General features: G+C 33.5%; 1 protein-coding gene across 1 annotated transcript in view; it reads left to right on the top strand.

Annotated features, from left to right (window-relative positions):
• LOC150085622 (uncharacterized) overlaps window positions 1-9711 on the top strand; it is a 298691-nt gene extending 288980 nt beyond the window's left edge. Inside the window, exons 17-20 of the mRNA XM_090374621.1 lie at window positions 943-1037; window positions 4597-4682; window positions 6407-6471; window positions 9183-9711. Of these exons, the coding sequence (XP_090230747.1) occupies window positions 943-1037; window positions 4597-4682; window positions 6407-6471; window positions 9183-9300 (364 nt within the window). The 3' untranslated portion in view covers window positions 9301-9711. The remainder of the gene's footprint in view (window positions 1-942; window positions 1038-4596; window positions 4683-6406; window positions 6472-9182) is intronic.
• Window positions 9712-21243: the final 11532 nt, after the last annotated feature.

Below are 21243 nucleotides of genomic sequence, written 5' to 3'. Positions count from 1 at the left end.
TAGATGCTATTTTTCCCCTTAATAGAACATAATTTTTTTTTTTTTTTTTTTTTTTTGCTCTTTAATCACGCGCTTAACTTCCGTTGTCTATTGCAGTTGTTAAATGTTGAAGTTAAAGTTGAAGTTATCGAATGGAAAATTAATTTCGTTTAACGAATCAATTGGATTTTTATATAAAATAAGATTGAATATTGTGTATATGGTGTATACAAATAACAAAGGAATTTGCATTCATTTCGAAAACAAATCTAAATATTTAAAAAAATAATAATGCATTTTAGAAACTATCCAATAAAGATGTTAACATTTAAAACGATTTTTTCAATATAAAAGTCTAAATTAATATCGTTAATATGCAACAACAAGCATTATATAAAACGTATAATGCGTTGTAATTTATCTGTTGTATTTATCTGATGCATTCAGATAAATACTGTGATTTATTTTTATCAGAATTTCTTTTAATGTAATTTTTATCTAGCAATAGAAATGTGAAAATAAGCTTACCTCAGCTGGAATTAAATCCAAATTTTTGATCGTATAATATGCACCAAAGGGTTGGTAGAGTTAACACAAAAGAATAAGATGTTCTTTTTATATTACTGTGGTACTAACATAAATTTCATTTAAATAATCGCATAAGCTTTTGTGGATTATGAAAATAGTAAAATAACTTTAATGCAGAATACACTTTTCATCCCAGAATCTATTTTTACCTTTTTTCTTGGCGCATAATAGCCACTGCTGCTAATGCGCCATTAAAATTTTAAACCAAACCAAACCAAGCACTTTTCATTTCAAAGAAAGGGATGCGAGTTCCATGTTTTAAAATGTGGACAAACGACTGCTTCCCAAAGCCAAAAATATATAATTTAACGTCTTTTATATTTGTATGTCTAAAGTAAAATTTTATAAAAAATATATTTTGTTTTTTCATTATAGTTTGGACCGTCGTGATACCGATTCTCGAAGTAGCAGCGAGCCCACATTCACACCTCCTCCTAGCAAACGAATCAAAGTATATCCCAGTGACAGAGGTAAGTTTCTTTGCAGCTATCATTATTACTTCAGTAATACAAAATTAGTATAAAACATTGATGCAAGAAGCATAACCAAAAACCCAAGTCTCCCACCACAAGATCAAAAATAACGACATCTGTAATATGACAAAAATAAGAAGTTAAGATATACAAACACTGCTATTTATGTTGACAAGTAGTTAATTAAAATGGTGTTAATTACTGTACCACTGAGGTTAAAAAACCAACCAAACAAAACTACTATTAAAGTTTCACTTTCATCTTGTCTCAATTATTGAAGAAAAGTCAAAAGTCTGTATCCTGACCCTTCGGAATGAAGAGGAGCTATCGTGTCATCTTAATCTATTACTTGGTATGATCACTTTCGGCATCAAATGAATGAAAAGGACAGGAAATGCATAGAAAGGAGAGTAAACGAAGAAGTATATATCAGTGAAAGCTGCGGCTGTCAGAAGAATGAGGGAATCGGTGACTGAAGAAACTATTTTTGTTTGCAACAGAAAAATTTCGTGTAAGCAATATTATACTACCAGGTTGTTGTTATGGTTGGTATGGTCATGAATCAATAATTTGTAATTTCGAACCATCCTTTTCCAATTTAAATTCTTCTATGTGCCATTTGAGAAAGAGTATGAATGCCATCATCATTTAGTTTACTCAATCCATTTAAAGACTTGCACTTCAGTGAGGTTTCCTCGCAGATTTTCTAGTTTCTGCAATTTATGCAACTCAAGTCTTTCTTGGTAAGTGTGCTCTTTTGTGTCCCCAACTAACCTTGTTTTTCGTCTTGTCATCCGTTTCAACAGATCCACTTCAAAATGGGGCTCCAGACTACTTGTTTTCCACTCTGGATGCGTCCTAATCACTGCTTTACAGGACAGATTAATCATCTCCTTCTCCTTGCTCTGATAGCATGATTCTTCTATATCATTGATAGAACCCCATATGCTATCCTAGCAGCCTGTTCATGCAACCATATCGGACTACAATATCCTTCTCCCCAAGTATAATTTCAATTTTCCCTACTTGAGTGTGGTACCACCCAAAAGCACATTATTCTCGGATTATTGCTACCCAAATTCATTGTCTTAAATTTATCAATGTTAAACTTCGTCACTTTTCAGCCCACCTGTCTAATTTACCAAGGTTTTTTCGTAATCGTAGCATGCCCTGATTACCATTCCCACATTTGTGTTATCAGTAAACTTTGATATTAAACTTGACATGCGTTCACCAGTGTCGTTAATAAATATTGAAAATAGTAAGGGCCAAACACCGAGCCCTAAGGATCTCTACTAAATAAGATTAATCCACGAAGAGCATTGGCCATCCCTTTATCCACGACGGTAACTTGTTCCTAATTGCACATTCCTCCAATTTGTTCTTCAGTCTTTCGTGTGGAACAATATCAAAAGCTTTACTGAAATCCAAGTAAATGATGCCAAAATTATTTTTTCAACCGGTTCCTTTGTGACTACCTCATAGTAGCCAATCAGATTTGTAAGACAAGATTCCCTTAACAAACTCATTCTGCAACTGCCTTACAACTGCATCCGGCTAAGATGATCCTTCATTACTCCTTTAACCACTGACTTCATTATTTTCCTTGGGATAGAAGTCAAGCTTATAGATCTGTGATTATTCACTTCGTCCTTTGATCCCTCCGTTTGTGAATAGGGGGAGACATTTTCACATCACCGTTTGTCGGGCTTCCCCCAATCTAAGGATGCTCTCATAACTGCGGCCAATAGGTTCGCTTACTTCTTTTGCTTTTTCGTTTACTGTAATTGGACAGATCCCCATTATAAATGAATTAGAATTCTGCACCGTTTAGTTCAGTGATACTACTTTAAATAATATTGCAAATCAAACATGAAAACAAATTGAGCAATATTGGTACGGTACTTAAGTACAACGAAACATTTAATATCATAATTAACAATTTACAATTCAAATATTAGAGAGAAGCACCGTTAAACCCACATCAAATACTCGTATTCTTGATTGACTCATATTGTTGCATTTTCCTTTTTTTACATAACTGGATGTATACCATCCATCCCTCAAGTCTTATCCTCCCTCTGACTCAGTGACTTTTCCTACGAATCGCTTCTTAGAGATAGTTACACCATTTGTTTTACAGCAACTAACTCTTCTCACTGTTTTCAATTTTAAAGAACAAGCGAGAAAAAAAAAAAAATTGAGTAAATCAGATAGGTTCCCTTATCGGATTGTCTGCGACCCTTGTAAGGGGAGCCTGTCTGATGTACTCACTTCCTTGCATTCAGAGACAATACCCGAAATGTAAATATAACTGTTGTGCTCTTTTGTTCCTCAATTAAAGCTTCCCCCCTGATACTGGGGTCCTAAGCCTTTCCTTTGATCACAGTCCCTGTTTAAACGTTATCCATCTAATAACATTGTGACCACTTCCTGCTGTCGGTTCCTGTACCGTTAAATCCTTGATATTGTGCTAGTCCTTGGTGAGAACCCAATCGTGGTCATCTGAGAACTGGTACCCTCTGACATGTTGGAGTTATCCAGGTGGTTCAACTCTCATCTCACTTGGTGTAGATGGTCCGTGATTTACAGTCTAAAAGAAGTTAGAACAATGACCCATGATTAGGCAGTCACACTTGTTTGCTCATCGTAGTTTACCAAAGAGATTTTTATCACTATTTCACAGTTGTTTGGACTGTAACACGCCTTTACTACTATCTTTCCTCTATCACTAGTAATTTCTCACCATATTATAAACTCAACTTCCACCTAGGCTTGATCAGATCCTGATTACCTTCAGACAGCATTTGATTAAGAAGCTTACACTTTTCTCTTCTGTACGCAGTCTATTCAACAGAATAAAAATATTTTTCTTTTTCTCTGGTTGGTGCCACGTTTCTGTTACCTCTACGATATCGCCATCATTTAACTTGAACCTAAACACAATTTCGTTTATTTTGTTCTTGATATTACTATGTGGACAGGTTGAATTTTGTATTTAATAACTGTTTATCTGCCTGATCATCCTTTATACTACATGAGAAAATTTTTTTCTTGTGGCCTGTGTCCAGGCCACAAGAAAAAATAAACTCAACTAGGGATTTGGATGCCTCTTTCTGTGAATATGATAACTGGAGGTTGTATTTCAAGTACTTCCAGGGAACATACAGTAACTGAGCATGTCCGGCAAAGAGGAAATCATATAAACCCACTTCTGGCAACCACTATCGGATGACCAGCAAGGCTTCTAACCTGCCATACACACACAATATCTGGTTAAAAGCTAGCGATTCGTATGCAATGCGAGAAGCATTTGATGACCACCGATCTTTGAATTCTGAATTTTGCAATTTCATGAGGAAGATCAATTTAATTTTTTTGTACCCTTGAATCTAAGGAATTTAAAGTCAGCTGCGATGACTTTATGTTACCAAAATTCATGTTATAAGAGTTTCCATACGCAATTATAATAATTTTGGTTAATTCTCTTGTTTTAAAGGGAGTTAAGATTAATCTGGATAATAATGTTTTTTTTTCCTTCTTTTTTTTTCAACAGTTCTCTTATATGCTAGAAGGGAATCAGATGAAATATATCATGCGTTACATCTAGTACCTCCATCGCTGGCTGGTCTGGCGAAAGCAGTAAGTATTTCAGCAAATATTTATGGTTTTTATTTTAGTATAATCTCTTATCCCACTAATAAACCGATTCCTGATATATATGGCTATGAATATCTTTTCAACTTTATTGAGAAGGGAAATTCACTTTGGTTCGGTTAATTTTTGATGGTTAACCCACTGTTAATTATGGAATTTTGTGAATTTTGCCTAACTGAAGGGAAAAAGCATTGAATGTGAGACTAGAATTCTGACATCAAGGTATGTTACTAAATACCGCAGAATAATTAATGTATGAATATCGCATACTCCTGAATCTTTGGGATAGATACATATGCGTTTACTGCAACGAGATTTTAATGCATTCCAAATTTAATTTTTAGCTAATGCGATTTAAAAATAAATAAGAAATTCAAAGAAAATTGTTAGCTAACTGAAGATAATTTTATGAGCTAATAGCGGTAAGTCTCGACAGAAATTATCTAATAAGTGAATTAGCAATGGCTTTTGCAACATTTAACAAGACTTACCTCTTTTCAGCCGCAAATTCCAGTATTAAGAAAGGTGATTTGAATAATAATACTCAAATGTTGTCCTTAGAGATTTTTGAAAGATAACGTGAAAGTCCAACGAGATTTTTCTCCAACTGCTATAGAAACAAAGACAATTTTCGCTATCATTAATAACTAATTCATTCTGACATAAACATAATAAGGAGGCAGCGTGCTTATTTTCACATGCAGTTTACTGAAATTTGTATTTCTAAAGACTTTCAAAATATTTTCTGCTTCTGTATTATCCTCGATATTCTCAATTTAATTGAAAAATGTTTGTAAGTTTATAATTTTAGATTTTTTTTCATGTAATTTCAGATTTTTTGCTTTATTTATCTAAACTTCTTTTTTTTTTTTGTCCTGGAATACGTATTTATGCTTTAATTGGCTGAAGTCCATCGAATTCGTTTTCAAAAGATTGGAATTTGGTAGCATCTGATTGAATAAGTTGTTCCTTTTGGATTCGTCACCTCAAAACTCCCCTAGAGTAATGTCAAAGTAGCATAATTACTCAAAATATGTAATATTCAGTACTATTATAGCAAATAAATTACATTAAATATTTATTGTAAAAAAATAAACGCGTAAATTCGAGTATACGTGAATATCTTACAATATTATTAAATATGGCATGCTGAGTTCATATTAAGAGAAATACATTTTGTTTTTACCAAACATGCCTACGTTTCCATGATGTTGGCATAAATCCTCTAATGGAGCTGAAAAAAATGTAAATGCATTTAATAAACAGGATTTAGTGTTTTAGTCCGGCCTTGAATGTATTTCTCTTAATTAAGACCTATCTTGTCATTTGAAAACTGTATAGTTTGTATTCTTAGGCAACTCAGGAAGTTAAATATTCTGAATTGTACAGTTTACGTTTAAAGTTCATAAAACCTTATAAAATTGCAAAACAGAAATAGCTAATTAAGGCACTCAGTCGATGATGTTGGCAGATCATTTTCTTCAGCTGAACTGACTCTAATGAAACTCCAGTTTCGTATAGACACGCACTACAAATATATGAATTGCAAAATTTGGGTATGCGATCATTTTAATATCAGAATAAAATATTCTTCTTTCAGTACATTTTGTTTTCTTTCTTTATTTTTTTCTGTCTATCTGAAAATTCCTTTAAACTCTTCTTTTTATAAATGTATGCATACTCAGTGAAGCATTATGGTTTGCTTTCAGATCGAGGCAAAATATAAAATCAGCGCAACCAACATCAGGTGCATGTTTAAAAGATGTAAGAAGGGGTAAGTAATTCTTCCCTACTATCCTTAAAGAGGATTCTTATGAAATCTAATTTTTTTTATATAATTTATCCTCTTTGATGGGCTTTTGGTATTCAAAGTTTACAGATAAAAGGATTTTGTTTTCTAATACAATGTTTACAAAGTCGATTTTAATGAAGCAGCCAATTTTTTGAAGTCTTTCAGGAATTTAATTTTAAGATATTTTAGAGTGTAATATTTATTATTCAGATAAATGTGATAATTTTCTTCACCGTACGTCTCTTAAAATGTTTGTCAATATTTTCACTATTAAAGCAGAATAAACTTTGCGATATTTATTGTGTTGCCACTTATTCCCGATTTTTAGTCGATTATTAATGATAAAAACATCCAATTATAACAAAAAGAGGTTTGTGCGTATACTTCTGGACAGCCATGAGTGTGACGAGGATTAACAACTTCATTGTTATGGTAGCCATATATTGCGTTCAGTTAAAAAGTTGTATGCATCAAAAGCTGATTTTTTCGCACGGCCACAACCGACCGAAACAATTTTAGCAATGGATTTTGTGTATTGGAAAGACATTTCACTCAACTGGTAATTATACTGCGTAATTAACCTCGTGGGTTATGTGGATATGTCATTTACATTTAGGAATGTCCCCGCTGGTCACCACTTTTTTCATTTGTCTCTGTTGACCTTTTCGAATCTTCTGCTTCCATTTAAGGAAAGAGGCCTTCTTTGTCAGTCACTTTTATTTCTCCATATTTCCTTGACGTAATTGAGATTAATTAGTCTATTACTAATTCAAATTAGGCAGGTTGTTGGCGGGTACGTGTTGTACTTTGTGACCTAGTTTCTGGAATGACGTCACACCTGGATGGGATGGTAAGAAAGTCACTAAGCTGCCATGAAAAAAAAGCTGATGAAGAATGCTTAAAAAAAACTTGTGTTGATCGCTGTAGAAGAGTATTATAGAGAATTTATCTTTAAAAATGTGGAAATACTCAAAGATGTGGACTTCAGAGAAATAGGATGGCAGAAGCGAATAGTACTTGATGGGATATTGCCTGGTTGGAAGAAAAGAATTGTTTCCATACTAAAGCTTCCTTTTTTGTTACAAATTTTAAACTGTTAAGTTATTCTGACTTCTTTAGAAGTCATTATAGCTCATTATCACTTCGGTATGAATTAATTTTACCCCATTTCTGTACTTTCTTTGATAATTACAACTTGCATTGCAGCCGAAATGGTATGAATCAAGGTTCAACTAAATTTACTTTTTATATTCGCATATGCGTACATAAATTTATGTTTCACACAGTTCAAATGCTTACAAAACCCTGTACTATCGAATAAATCAATTTAACAAAAAGAAACAAAATGGCCAAGTTAAACAGAGGTGAGGCTTCCAGAGAGAGAGAGAGAGAGAATACCATCTGATTATGTCCACTGTTTATTGAATTATAAATTAATATTTTCATTTTTCACGAATGATATTTATAACCCGTTGTCACCGCCTTGATTTTCAGTACGAGCTATCTTCAGAAGTGCTGCGCTGATGCTGTTAATCGTGAAGTTGTGGGTCGGCTTTGAAGTAGGGGGCGGACGTCTATGGGCAACCAATATTACTGAGTTCCGACCTCTCAAGGACTACCAGTTTTGCAGTAAAGCAAATGTCGTGTTACATAGTTTTTTTGCATCTAAATATTTATGAGCTGATTCGAATAAATTTATTCTTCAGGAGATTCGCTCTTTCACTCAGTGGTTATCATTCTCTTTATCATTGCGTTGTATTGTTCATATTAAAGTGTGCCACACGGATCTGGTCAATTTAAATAGTAAATAAGAGATGATAAACGCATCCTCTGAGACTTTAATTACAACTACCGAAGATTCAGTATCAGCCTAAGGGCAAACGGCGATAACTATTATTTTTCCTCGTCACTGTCTTTGAAAGGGTCGACTTATTATACAGGAATGGGGAGAAATAACAATGAGATGAATGAGTTGCATTCACCTCCAGTTATAGCGCCTTTAGCAGTAACAAATGATGCTATGAAGCAAACACATCTTTGAGATAAAAAAAAAAAAAAAAAAACTGTTTACAATATACGTCTAATTAATTTTCCACTAATTATACACTTGGTTACTTTTCACGCTAGTAGCATTAGTTACCAAGGATGCTAACCTACATAAACTAGTATAAACAGACGCAGTTTTTTAATTAGTTAGCAGCTCACATATTAGAAATCTTAAGGTGTACAAATGCCTCATCATACGATTTTGAAATTTTCATGGATTTACTATTTTTCTCATTTTGTGGAGATTATATATATACGTGTATATAAATTTTTTATTTTTCACTCTCTTTTCCAATTTATTTTTAAAAAAAATTAACATTTTTACTTGCTGTTTATAGCAACAATTGTTTTTTAATTCAAGAAAATGAAGCATTACATTTAACGCAAATTACGCGAATTCTATAAGATCATCACGTGGATTTTTTTTTTATTTTCTTTTTTCTCTAATCTTTAATTTTTATCTCCGAACTATAAACTTTTATAAAAGTTAATAACAGATGTAGACAAAAACATATAGGTTTTGTAATTAACAATTTCAGTGCCTGAAAGGAACGATGAAATTTAATTATTTTGTCATGGGATATATATTGCTGTGTAAGCTTTTATATATTTTTAAAAATATACATAATGTTCTCTTTTTTTTGCAGGATTACTGTGCAGATGGACGACGACATTATCAAACATTATTGCAATGAGGACACATTTATTATCGAAATAACTAAAGCAGATGAAGACAAATATGACATAACGCTGGTAGAATTGTAGGCAAAAGTGATCTCTTTTGTGAACTGGAGGTGTCTTAGTGCATATGGTGGACTTCTCTCCCAATAAAAGTCAGTGAGCTCTTGAATCAGAATGCGTTCCTGATCCAAGAGTATGTGTTTGTGTGCATCGGATAGATAATTCTCACGTTCGTCAAATACCGCAAATTTTAACTGCGAGGAAACTATTTCCACTTCAGCTACGAGAGGAAGCTGCTTTCATATGATGGGCAGTGCTTGATGGACACACACGGAGGATGCATATTTCACTGATTTTGGGGACGAATTGTGTACATAGTCACAGTTGTAGGTGTCAGGTGATTTTTTTTTTATCCTTCTGACACATCGGAAAATATGAACGCAGATATGATTTTTAATCTATTTTTGTATTTAAGTATCCAAACTTGTTAACTAAAAAAAAAAAAAAGAGAAAAGATCTGATAGAAGTATTAAGAATAAAATGCAATACAGAAGTATAGAATTATTTTTTAATACTTTAAAGTATTGAGGTTTAATATCTAATTATACCGTTTATATGAAGGTTCCTGTGAATTTCTGCAATGTTTTTGATGTCCGCTGGACTCGACTATTTTCTATGAATAGCCTATCATAGTCTGATCAACTGCCATCAATATATTTTTGTGACAGAATTTGTTCCTCCTTCTCCTCTCAACACCGCGGTACAATTAACCTTTCTGTCAGCGACTTGAAAATAGAAGAATCACGCAGTTTGCAGAATCAGTTACTCTTTGGGCTGGCCGTTGTAAAGAACGACCGTGGAGAATCCGAATCACAAACACACTTTAGAAGAACTGTGTATAAACAGCAATGCTCATCTGAGATTTAAAGCAATAGAATCTCCTGCCCATAGGGCTCTTCCACAGACGGATGAAGCGGAAGACAAAAAGTAAAGAAGTGTGATCAATGTGAAGTCTGCTTTATGAAGTGGACAACTGGAATGTTTTTTGTACAATATTTCCTGGCTTTCTTATACAGTGAATTATAATACTATGTTCCTTATATTTTATGTATGCTGTTCTTTTTTTTTTTTTTCTCTCTCAGTTTGAGAGATTTTTCTTAATCAGTCATCTTATAAAGATACACAACTTTATAATTAAAGGCAATAATGTCCGCAGAATGGTAGAGGTACATAGGAACGTAACAACCCATTTTTCTGTATTTTTCTAGAGTGTTATTGTTTTCCAATGATGCCATAGATTTTAGCAGGCAAGCTATATTAGCGTTTTAATCATTGTAATCATTTGCTGGTTATCCCCGTATTCTTCGTTGCTTTGTAAAAGAATGTGTGTTTTTATATGACAATTCTACGAGTGTCTGCGTGCACACGTCTGAAAAGATATTAGTTTTACCACTTGAAAAGCCAATCTGCAGTTACAAAATAAGTTATCCTGTACCTTCGTTATCTAAGAATCTCATCTTACCTTCGTATATCTTAATGCTGCTACTTAGTTTATATTGTTCTTAATAAGAAAAAAAAAACGATATGTTCTCATACAACATTGTCTTTTATATGTTCCTTTATAATGATGTTTTCTTGCTTACTTTATTCTGTTAGAAACAAAGAATTTTGCTAAAGTATGGAAGCAAGTTTGTTAATACATTGGTTAAGAGCAGTACATAACTTCAGTCAGCAATAAATAATTTTTTACACCATTAGGCTGTAGTCTGGACCAGGACTAGCATATCAAGTTATCCTGGTATATTCCTCAATTACGTGGGAAGAAACGTCATTCATCTCTAGTATAAATTAGTATAAATATTTATGAATTTGAAACTTTATTACTCGTGTTTTCGGCTTTTGTTTCGTATTTTTTTAAAAAAAACATTAAGCTGTAAAAATAATTTAATTTGAACTATACGTAAGTGAAAAAGGTTTCAGAGTTTAAAATCAATTAATTTATATTACGAATCAAGCTTTAAATATAAATAAGTTATATTATCTAGGAAATATGAAGGTAATAAGGTTTTAATATTTTCTTCTTAATAATATCTTATTTGCGTTATGTTGAAGGTAACTTTATTATTCTCTTGTAAAGCTGTTTCCATTCGGATTGTTAATTTGTATTTAGTTACATAGAAATGAGTTTATCGAAAGATAAAACATTTTATCATGCAAGATAAAACTTCTGTAATAGCAATAATACTGTAAAGCTCATCGGTCATCCAGGGAAGCTATCGTTTTTAAAGTTAATTTAAGTCTCTCAAAGTTTGATCAAGAATTTCCATTTATACACCGAACTGAAAATTAAGAACAGCTTCCCATTTTTAAATATGTACTGATAAACAAATTTTACGAGGTGTCACATGCTAGATAAATATATAGATTAGATAAAAACACTTTAGATAAAAACAATTTTATAAACGAGAAACAAATTTGGCATAATTTTATTACAATTCATGCATAATTACTCGGATATCACCATTGAAGTACTGTAACGTAAGTGGCATCTTATCTCTTAAAGTATTTAGCATATAATTTCAAATGTTTATTATGTAAAATATAAAATTATTCTGTATTTGATTTTTATTAATACTACCGTTATTTCTTTTACGACAAAAGAAGGTACCGTTCTTAACCATTAAAATGAGTCAATTCTCCAAGAAAAAAAGTAACTGAGTGCAATTTTGTAATAACTATCTTAAAAAGCTCGATTTTTATCTCTTAACTATCTGCTTCTTGGTGTATTATAGCCACGACTGCTGCTAATTTTCAGATAGGTCGCTCTGTAAGAATGAATCCCCTTTATTTGAACATTTTTAAAATGTCATGAATGAAATTTCAACTACTTTCCATAACAACTAGCATTAGTATAATGAATTCCGGGGATAAAAATGACTCTTTTTATATTTAAATTCAAAATAAAACTTGGATGCCTCGGAAAATCTAAATAACAGTAGGAATAACATTATTTGCAACTACAAGGATAATGCTATTGCAGATTTCCAAATCCTTGTCAAAAGCGTACTGCAGGTATATCGTAGACGTTGTATTAACCTGAATAACCTCAACACTGATAAATACTTGTCGCACAATATACTTATCGTTCTTATTTCGCGACTCTGTAGCTATATTAATTACAAACTATGTCCATTGTGCATATCAGCCAATACGATACTGTCATTGATAATTCCACGGAAGTGGACAAATACGGTCACATTTGTTTTCAATTCATCATCAACATTCCATCAAATTTGTGAAGAGGATACTTGCCACATCATCGTACCACACTTAAAGTACTGTAAACATAAATGTGTTGTGAATTTTGTAATGTTATTTCACTTATCTATTTGTTCATGGAGAAAATAGTTGAACTGAATATCATATCTGGAAATTCTTAGTATTTTTATGCATTTCGTGTGACGATTCTCTAGGAAAACTGTTAACATTACCCAGTTAATAAATTTACGCCATACAAGAATGCCTCCCTCTTTAATCAAAATTAGAATAAAGTGCGAAGGGTAAACTCCATATAATTCAATTTTTACGGATTTGTGCTTTCTCTCTAACAAGTATTGTATTATGCATCACAAATCGACTACACAGTCCTTGAACTCCAATTTTGTTTTAATGAACTTTTGCAGTTCTGATTTCTATCAGTTGACATTTGGATCTGAAACCCAAAAGATGTTGCAGATTTTTCATGAAAGCTGTATTAGCACATTTTGCCATTTTTAAGAAATATATATCGGAAGCCTCTTGATAAAAGATCCGTTAGAATTCTGGGCTAATTTTCGGTATTCTAAGTAAGAGTAAATCTGGCAATATCATAATCATTCATAGAAATAATGTCTCACCCAAAGTTCGAAATCGTGATATCTGTTTCTGTAATTACTCGCAGATATACAGTTTAGATACGGCTTCATTATAATCACATTTGAAGATAAATTAGAAATATAAACCACACTGAAAAGCTGTAAACGTATCGATAAGATGTACAAAGCAGCGGTTGTCTACTTAAGAATCTTAATGCAATGGCATTGACTACTCCAAAACCTGCTAACCCAGTTGTAATTTAATTTATAATTAAGAGAGAGAAGAGAGATGCCAAAAGGTGTGCAAGTTCAAACATTGATAATTTAGAACACGAATACCACTTAAATCAAAACTGGAATATCGAGTGCATACCAATTAAGTATAACTGATAAATGGGAAGATTGGATTTCGTTTTATTAATTTGCTTAAGGAAATGGCGTTACATTACTAATGTTAACAGTATACTTCTCTTAGATGAAGTGTTACTTGTTGGTGGCGCAATCGATGTAACTTATTGCAATAGCCTCACATCATCAGAGAATAGTGCCATTGCATTATGACAGTCTTAATGGACAATGGTATTGCTTTTTCAATTTATAGATCTCTTGATTACAAGCGCATTTTCGAAAAGGCACCCTGTTTTATGAATGGTTTTTTTTTTTTCAGATAGTCGTGAGAATTTTATCCTAAATTATTAATGGTAGAATCAGAAATTTACGATAATATTTTAAATATACTTTAAAATATGATCCTAAAGAAATAAATCGTTATTCACAAATTCAGCTAGTAATGTAGCAGCACTAAGTTTTAATATGATTTCCAAAATAACATTAAGATTTTTTTTCATTTTTAAATTACTTAATTTACAAATAGAAGGCTAAATGGATTTTCTGTAAGGAATTAAAATTTCCATTCGGATCACTGTGATATAGCTTTTTTTTTCTTATAATTTTGGCTTAAATTAGACACAATCCCTGCGGCTGATTAGGAATGTATAAATTAAAAAAAATGTATAAATTAACCAGCTAATAACTTTTTTAATTTTAATAAAATACAACGAAAAATTGAGCATGCATTTGCTATCATTTTAAATGACATAAATTAGTTATATAGGTTGTTTAATGGTGTATTATCTAATAGAAATATTCGTGGTCTTTGTAAAATTGTACAGTTTTCATAGTAAATCGAATTTCGCTTTATTTATGTGCACTGGTGTAAAACTCATCTAACAAGTATAATATATCATTTGAAACATCGTACTTATTTGCTACGCAGCTGTTTTTGACTTATAAAAGGATTAGCATTCAAATGTACCAAACAAAGTACTCCTATAAACACGCTTGAAAACTTAAATATTCTGCAGACATGTTTTAAAAACTACTTGTGATTATAATACTCTGTAGCCCTATTGCCATTTGAATTCGTTCTTAAAGATTACTTATACTTAATCAAATCAGAAATAAGAGCGGTAAGCACGCCTACTTAAAATAGTAATCGTACGTGTTGTGCTGTATCTTTTAATACAAAATATTAAAATACGGGCCGTTTTATTAAGTCAAAATTTATATTAAATTCGCTAATGCATATCTGTGTTGTAAATGTGATGTAGTTTTAATTTTTATGAAAACTTTTACAGTGATATCAGTGAATTTCACTTTGTTATACTCACGGGAATATTTTTATGATGTGCTGTGAAGTTGAATAATATTGAGCAATCAAAATCGGAAAATTGTTTGCCAGCAATTCCCTGTTGTATTTTGAAATCTGATTGTGAAATTTATTTAAAAACGTTGTTATTTATATTCATAAACCTGAAACTCTATTAACTGTATCAAGAGTCTTTATTTCTCAATTACTGCAGCGATATTGATATAAGATTCATGTTTTCATCATTTGTTGTCTGTTTATAATTTTGTGAGGTATATTGTAGGAGTATATATTTTATTGACTGTTGAAGAACGAGTGATATATCAGACTGGTATCTATTCCTGTTTTCTCTCTGTCAGATCGTTTTAAGAGAATTTAGTGGCATAAGCGTGCTAGACGCATAAGACTTATGATTGCATTTCTCATACATACCAGTGAGTGACTGAAAAGCCATGAGCGAGTCCATGTTGGCTGTCACTAAGCAACCTGTCTAATTGGCAGCTATGTTAGCTTGCTTACAAAATGTGCCTTTATTTTGTGCCTTGTGTACCATAATGTGTATGTTCAGTGGTGGAAGTGCCCGTTGTAGAACTTAAATAAAGATTTATACTTTTGCCATTCCAGCATCATTCATATGTGTGACGAGTTTTCTCTTTGTATACTTATACACAAAATAATTTAACGCCAGAGGGGTTTAGTTGTGGTGGTTTTATTAAAAGAAGGCTAAATTTCTCAAAGATGATTTCGTTCCCTCTCCTGTTACTCGAGGTACGATCGGATCCTTTTTACACTCGCGCGTACACCACGCAATTGTGACAAAATCAGCAAATGAAAAACCTGGCTTTTCAGTATTTTGCCATTTAATTTTTTTTATTTTTATTAATAAGATACACAACAAGTAATCATTAACAGCGTATCTGAGAGCAGAACAATGAATAGAGCTGATAACAATAACATGAAATCCAACATGAACATTGATATAGATTTAAACATTAAAATCATATGTATTAAAGAGGACCAAAATTAAGTTGTTACCTGTAAAACAAATAATTAATTTGTTAGTGAATAGAAAAATAATAAGACAAAAAATAAACTACAATAATTAGACGAGAACTAGTTACTTTGCAGTTCAAGAGAAGAGGAAAACTTGTGGATGGAGTTCATCAGTGACTGGGAATTTTCAAAAAAGTCAATGAGAGAGTCATTTGCTGATTCTGTTTAAGTGGACTGAACTTCATAAAATCCGTGGTGGCAGAGTCAAAGCGAAACAATATAAGGTTCCTGACTTGTCTACAAGGAGCATTGAAGTTGATTTTGCTAAGAATATTAGATGCTTCATAAGTTACAGTGATTACTTTGGCTAGAAGGGTGATGTCAGCAGTAACTCTTCTCGTGCGCAGAGACCTCAGATGAAAGTAATCACATAGCGATTCATAATACACTGAGTGATGAAATAGAGGATTACGGAACGTAAGGTAACGGATAAAAGTTTTTTGGATTGCTTCAATTTTAAGTCTTTGTGTGAGGATTCCAGATGGGTGAACTGAATTCAAGGAGTGGCAGAACAATAGATTTATAAAAGATAACCGAATATCTGTAGTTTTTGAGCATGTAGACGTTCCGTTTGATGAATCCCAGTGTTTTGAATGCTTTGCTGGTGATTATAAGGACATGAGCATCGAATTTAGCACTGCTGGAGAAAAGAATTCCCAAGTCGTTAACTTGGTCACACCTTTCGACGATCACAGAGTTAATACTGTAATTTATTAGTTGTGGAGACTGCAGGATGAGAAAGAGATTACTTTGCACTTCGAGGGGTTAGAAGACAAGCCATTCAGAGATAGCCACAGAGAGAATTGGAGGGCGCATTGAAGCTGTTGAGAATCGGTAATCTCCTTCACTGCTGAGTAGATCTTAAGATCATCTGCATAGAGAACAACTTGAACATTGGGTGTGCAGATGAAAGAAGGAAGATCATTTACGAAAACGATGAAAAGTAGAGGACCTAAGGGGGAGCCTTGAGGTACTCCACTTAGTGGTATAAAGCGGTCTGAGTTCACTTGATTGTTGATAATGCTCCAGGAACGATGCGTAATATAACTGCGTAGCCATGAGAGCAAAGGATCACGGATACCATATAGCTTAAGTTTTTCCAGAAGTTGTTCGTGCGGGACTTTTTCAAATGCCTTAGATATATCTGTGTAGACTGCATCAACTTGAAGGTGGTTATCAAGAACTTTAGAGGTGTGTTGCCAGAAAGAAAGCAAATTTGTGACTACTGACTTGCCACTGCACAAACCATTAGTGAAAGAATAGTAAAATTCTTTCAAGAATGGCAAAATAAAGAATTATATTTTAAAATTGTAAAATTCTGCAAAAAAAAAGAAGCCTTCTCTTAAATTTTATATATTATAAATACATCTAACAATTTTAATACATTTCTTAATATCCGTATGCAATTTGAATTTATGAGCTTCAGAGCTAGTTACCACCTACATAAAATCTAAATAAGCATTTAATTTATTTTTCAGACGAGGATGTAGAATTCCAAAAATGCGCACGATGACGAAGAATAATTGTTTTTGTATTTTTTCATAATGTGTAAGTTTTTTGTTTTTTTTCGGCTAAGAGATGGTGGTACACCAATCAGTAGCAGCTATGATAATTGAAATAATTTATGCACGAAGTTTTATCGAACTTCTGTATTTAGCGGTCAGTACAGAAAACAACTATTTAATTGAAAACAATTCTTCGACATATAGTAGTACTGATTTTTTACATACGTACAGGTTAAATAAAAAGCAGCTTCACAACTTGAAAGCTTATGTGGTAATTGCAGTCAACGTCTGTCAGTAGAATAGATTAAGTTAAAGTCTGTGGTCATGTTATGGAAGAAAAAAAAATGCTGTTTAAATTATTTGTGTTTAGTAGAAGGACTAAAGTTAACGAGGAAGTTATGTTTTGTGCTGCAAATTGCAGGAAGGCGTACGGCCCGTTCTTATTCACAGAAAGAACTGTCCGGTTCCGTTTATCAATACATGCTGGAGAATAATCTGATTTCTTAAATTGCTCGGGATGATGGTGGCAATAAAGTACTCTTCAACAAAATGGCAAATCCCTTCACTTCCATTAGGATGGTCAAGATTATTTAGATTTCCACTTTCCAGGTTAACGGATAGGACTCGCAGATTCAATTCTCTGGCCAGCTTTCTCAGTGGACTTCGCGTCCCTTGCTTCACTGTAGCGATCAATGCAGTTACACCAACCGTGTTACAGAGCATGTGGAAAAAGCTGTTCTACTTCTGGAGAACTTATCGAAATTTTATAGCTCTTATTTCCACTGCAACTTTGTGCTAATTTTCTCTCAGTTCAAACGTTTCTCCTGAATAAGGGCTGAAGCTACTTTTGACCTATCCTGTATATAGTTTATATTAAACAGTTTTATCGCTTTACGATATCCCCAATTAAAGAGGCAACGTTTTCATTTATTTAAAATGTACTCGGACACATTTTTCTTCTCACAGTTACAAAATTCTGCAGTTTACGGTGAGGGCATTATAAGTTATTCAAAAAGGAAAGGAAAGTATCGTAAATTTAAACATTTCGGCTAGACTTATGGTTCCTCGTGAATAACAGTGAATCTATTCACTGTTCTCCCCACACCGGGTAGAAAACTCCTAGGTTGAATTCCATCATTGACACGAGGATGAGTTACTCAGAGCACGGTTGAATGGTTTTTCGTCTAACAAACAGGCAAATCCACCAGAGAATACCCGAAATTCACAGACACTATACTGACGCCCATAGCCTTGGTTGCTTTGGCTCTAACCACACATACACAAGTCTTATGAATTCGTTGTCTGTTTCAACTTATTTCACAGCTCTCATCCGGTAGACTCCTTAAAAATTGCCGCACGAAATAGAGAATTTTTTCTTCTAAATTTTTATTTGTATGCGTATATGTTCTATCAATTTCCTGCTTTTCAGTAACGAGAGAGACAGAGAAAAACCAAGTATACACTACTAAAAAGAGAAAAATATAATTTCAACATTTTATGCAAAGATTTTCTCTGCTATTTTACGTGGGAATCGGTCATAAACAGTCCAAGGTGACCCTCGTGGATAGCACAGTTAGTAGAATTGCCATCCTACCCACACCAGATGGAAAAGACTTGAATTTGAATCTCGTCGATAACGTGAGATATTTTTATGGGCCTTTCACACACGGGTCAGTTAGTTGGTCGCAGGGGAGCGTAGCATGGTTTTTTCTTCGGAAAGTCGGGGTTTGTCTTCCAGCAAACAGCAGATCTACCACAGAACACGCAATTTACAGGCATATTATGTACTGCACAGTATAGCCCAAGGCGCTGATGAGCCTAAAACCCTACATGAATCAATCATGTTAATGAGCAGCAGCTGATTCTGGCCATTAACAAAAAATGTTCTGAATACGGGAGCTATATTTGGTGTGAGATGGGGAATTCACTTTCTTGGGTGAGGGAAATTCTTTGCTTAACGCCTGCTTCATTTCATTGAAAAGAAATCACTATGTGCTACCATGGCTTTCTATGCTCATAGAAAGAGATGGAAATAAAAAGAAAAATAAAGAAAATTTTCATGTCCAACTTGTGCTCTACCAGTACCAGAATCAGTGTTTAATTTGACCACGAGAAGTGGACACGCACAGCAAAACTCGTTTCTTCTCTCGGATTTATTATAAAAGAATGTTTAATTAGCAGGTTATGACGGTTTTGACTCCACTGAGACTTTTTAAGGGTGAACCAGCATATACAAATTTATCTTGTAATCAGTCCTACAATTAAGTGAATGAGATATTTAATCTTTTGAGATCCCATGTTCTAGAACTGTTTTCTGTCTGCTTTCTGTATATGAAAATATCCTGTTTCACCAAGGAATAAAAAAATATATTAAACCAGAGCAATGTTTTTCATATATTTTATTTCTTGGTGAAAGAGGATATTTTTATTTTATTTTCTGAACTTCTCCAAATATCTGCTCTGTCGGTTTCAGAGTACAAATAAGGAAATCTGAAGAATTCATTCACAAAGTGCAAAGTTAGGTGTTGGTGAAAAAAGATAGGTTTTTTCCTTATTATTACTCGTAAGGCGAACTTGCTATGTAGGTATCTGGGTTGGGGTTTCACTGAGCAGATATCTTTTTCAACATCTGCTCGATTAATCATAGTTTGGGTAGCAATTGGGGTTTGTGGTATCTATCTTTCCATTCGTATGCCATTTTTCATTGAGGCTTTATAATGTGTTATTTTGTATACATTTGCTAACATCCTTGTGTTTATTCTCTTAACTTGCCATCTGATTTATAACTTATTTTGGTTTTCAAAACGTATCTTTCAAATCTTCACCGATCTATACGCAATCCGTACCCCTTTTCCAATCAAATCGGTTTTCTGTATCAGTTGTTTCAAATTAAAGTGACGTATAGTAAAAAATAAATGAATGGGTTTGAGTGATTACACATTTAAAATATCAATTATTTGTTGCATTCCTTGAGATATATAATTTTTATCTATTTTGGCACGTTCACTGCTTCATTACACAAATATGTGGCATCGGGTTTTTAATCCACTTAGAGGGAGGGACTCCCCCACTTTTAGAACTCTTCTTTCAGTTTGACAGGGATCTTGACACAGGCCAGTTGTGATATGCTTTATTTTTCTCACGAATTCCCTTAGCACATTTATGGAAAAACTAAGGTGAGAGCTTGATGTGGAATGAAGCGTAAAGATTTTCATTTCTATAAGATTTATTGCTAGTGATGCTATGAATGCAAAGGCCAGGAACAGAAGATTCAAAACAGTAATTCAACCGTGGAAAAGATGAATAAAAATCACTTTGATCGTCTCATTGTCACTGTATGAAAAAGACTCCATGGGTGCCTCCGTAGCCAGGTGGGAAGGAGCAGCATTGCGTAGCACACGCTTCTTGATTAGACCGGGGTTCGAGCCCGTCACCACAAAATACGGAGGATGCGGAAAGGTCAGGGAATGACCACCGCATATCCCGGAGCAATATGGCCTTAGTTGCTAATGCTCCTAAATAACAACTCTTCTCTCTCTCTCTCTCAGAGACTCCATGAAAGACTAAACACGAAGATTGCAAGCAAGAAAGAAACATTTATACCAGACCTAGAGGGATTATTGGCAGAAGAGAGTTGGAAGGGAGTAGCAATTGAGATTTGAAGCGCCGGTATATAATGATTGAAAAGAACATGTTATTTGGTCGTATTCTTGTTTTCTGATACGAAAAACCCGAGTTTCCGGATCAGAGATCAACTAACCCGTCCATGATGTTAAAACAAGTTTGATGAAGAGGTTTGAAATGTCTAGTATTATTTGCTGATCTAGTCGATTAGTGTTAAAACTCAGTGGTTAGTGTCAAATTAGTTGATTTTTAGATTTATGAAGACGAATTTGGCAGACGTTTCTCGGGATGAAAATGCTGAGTAATTATCAGCAGAAATCACGCAACTCTTGCCCCATGACTC

Source organism: Mastigoproctus giganteus, chromosome 5 (genome assembly GCF_048544385.1).
Source record: "Mastigoproctus giganteus isolate SK-2022 chromosome 5, ASM4854438v1, whole genome shotgun sequence".
NCBI lineage: Eukaryota > Metazoa > Arthropoda > Arachnida > Uropygi > Thelyphonidae > Mastigoproctus > Mastigoproctus giganteus.
Note: the sequence above shows the minus strand (reverse complement) of the source record. Positions and strands in the feature narration are given on the sequence as shown.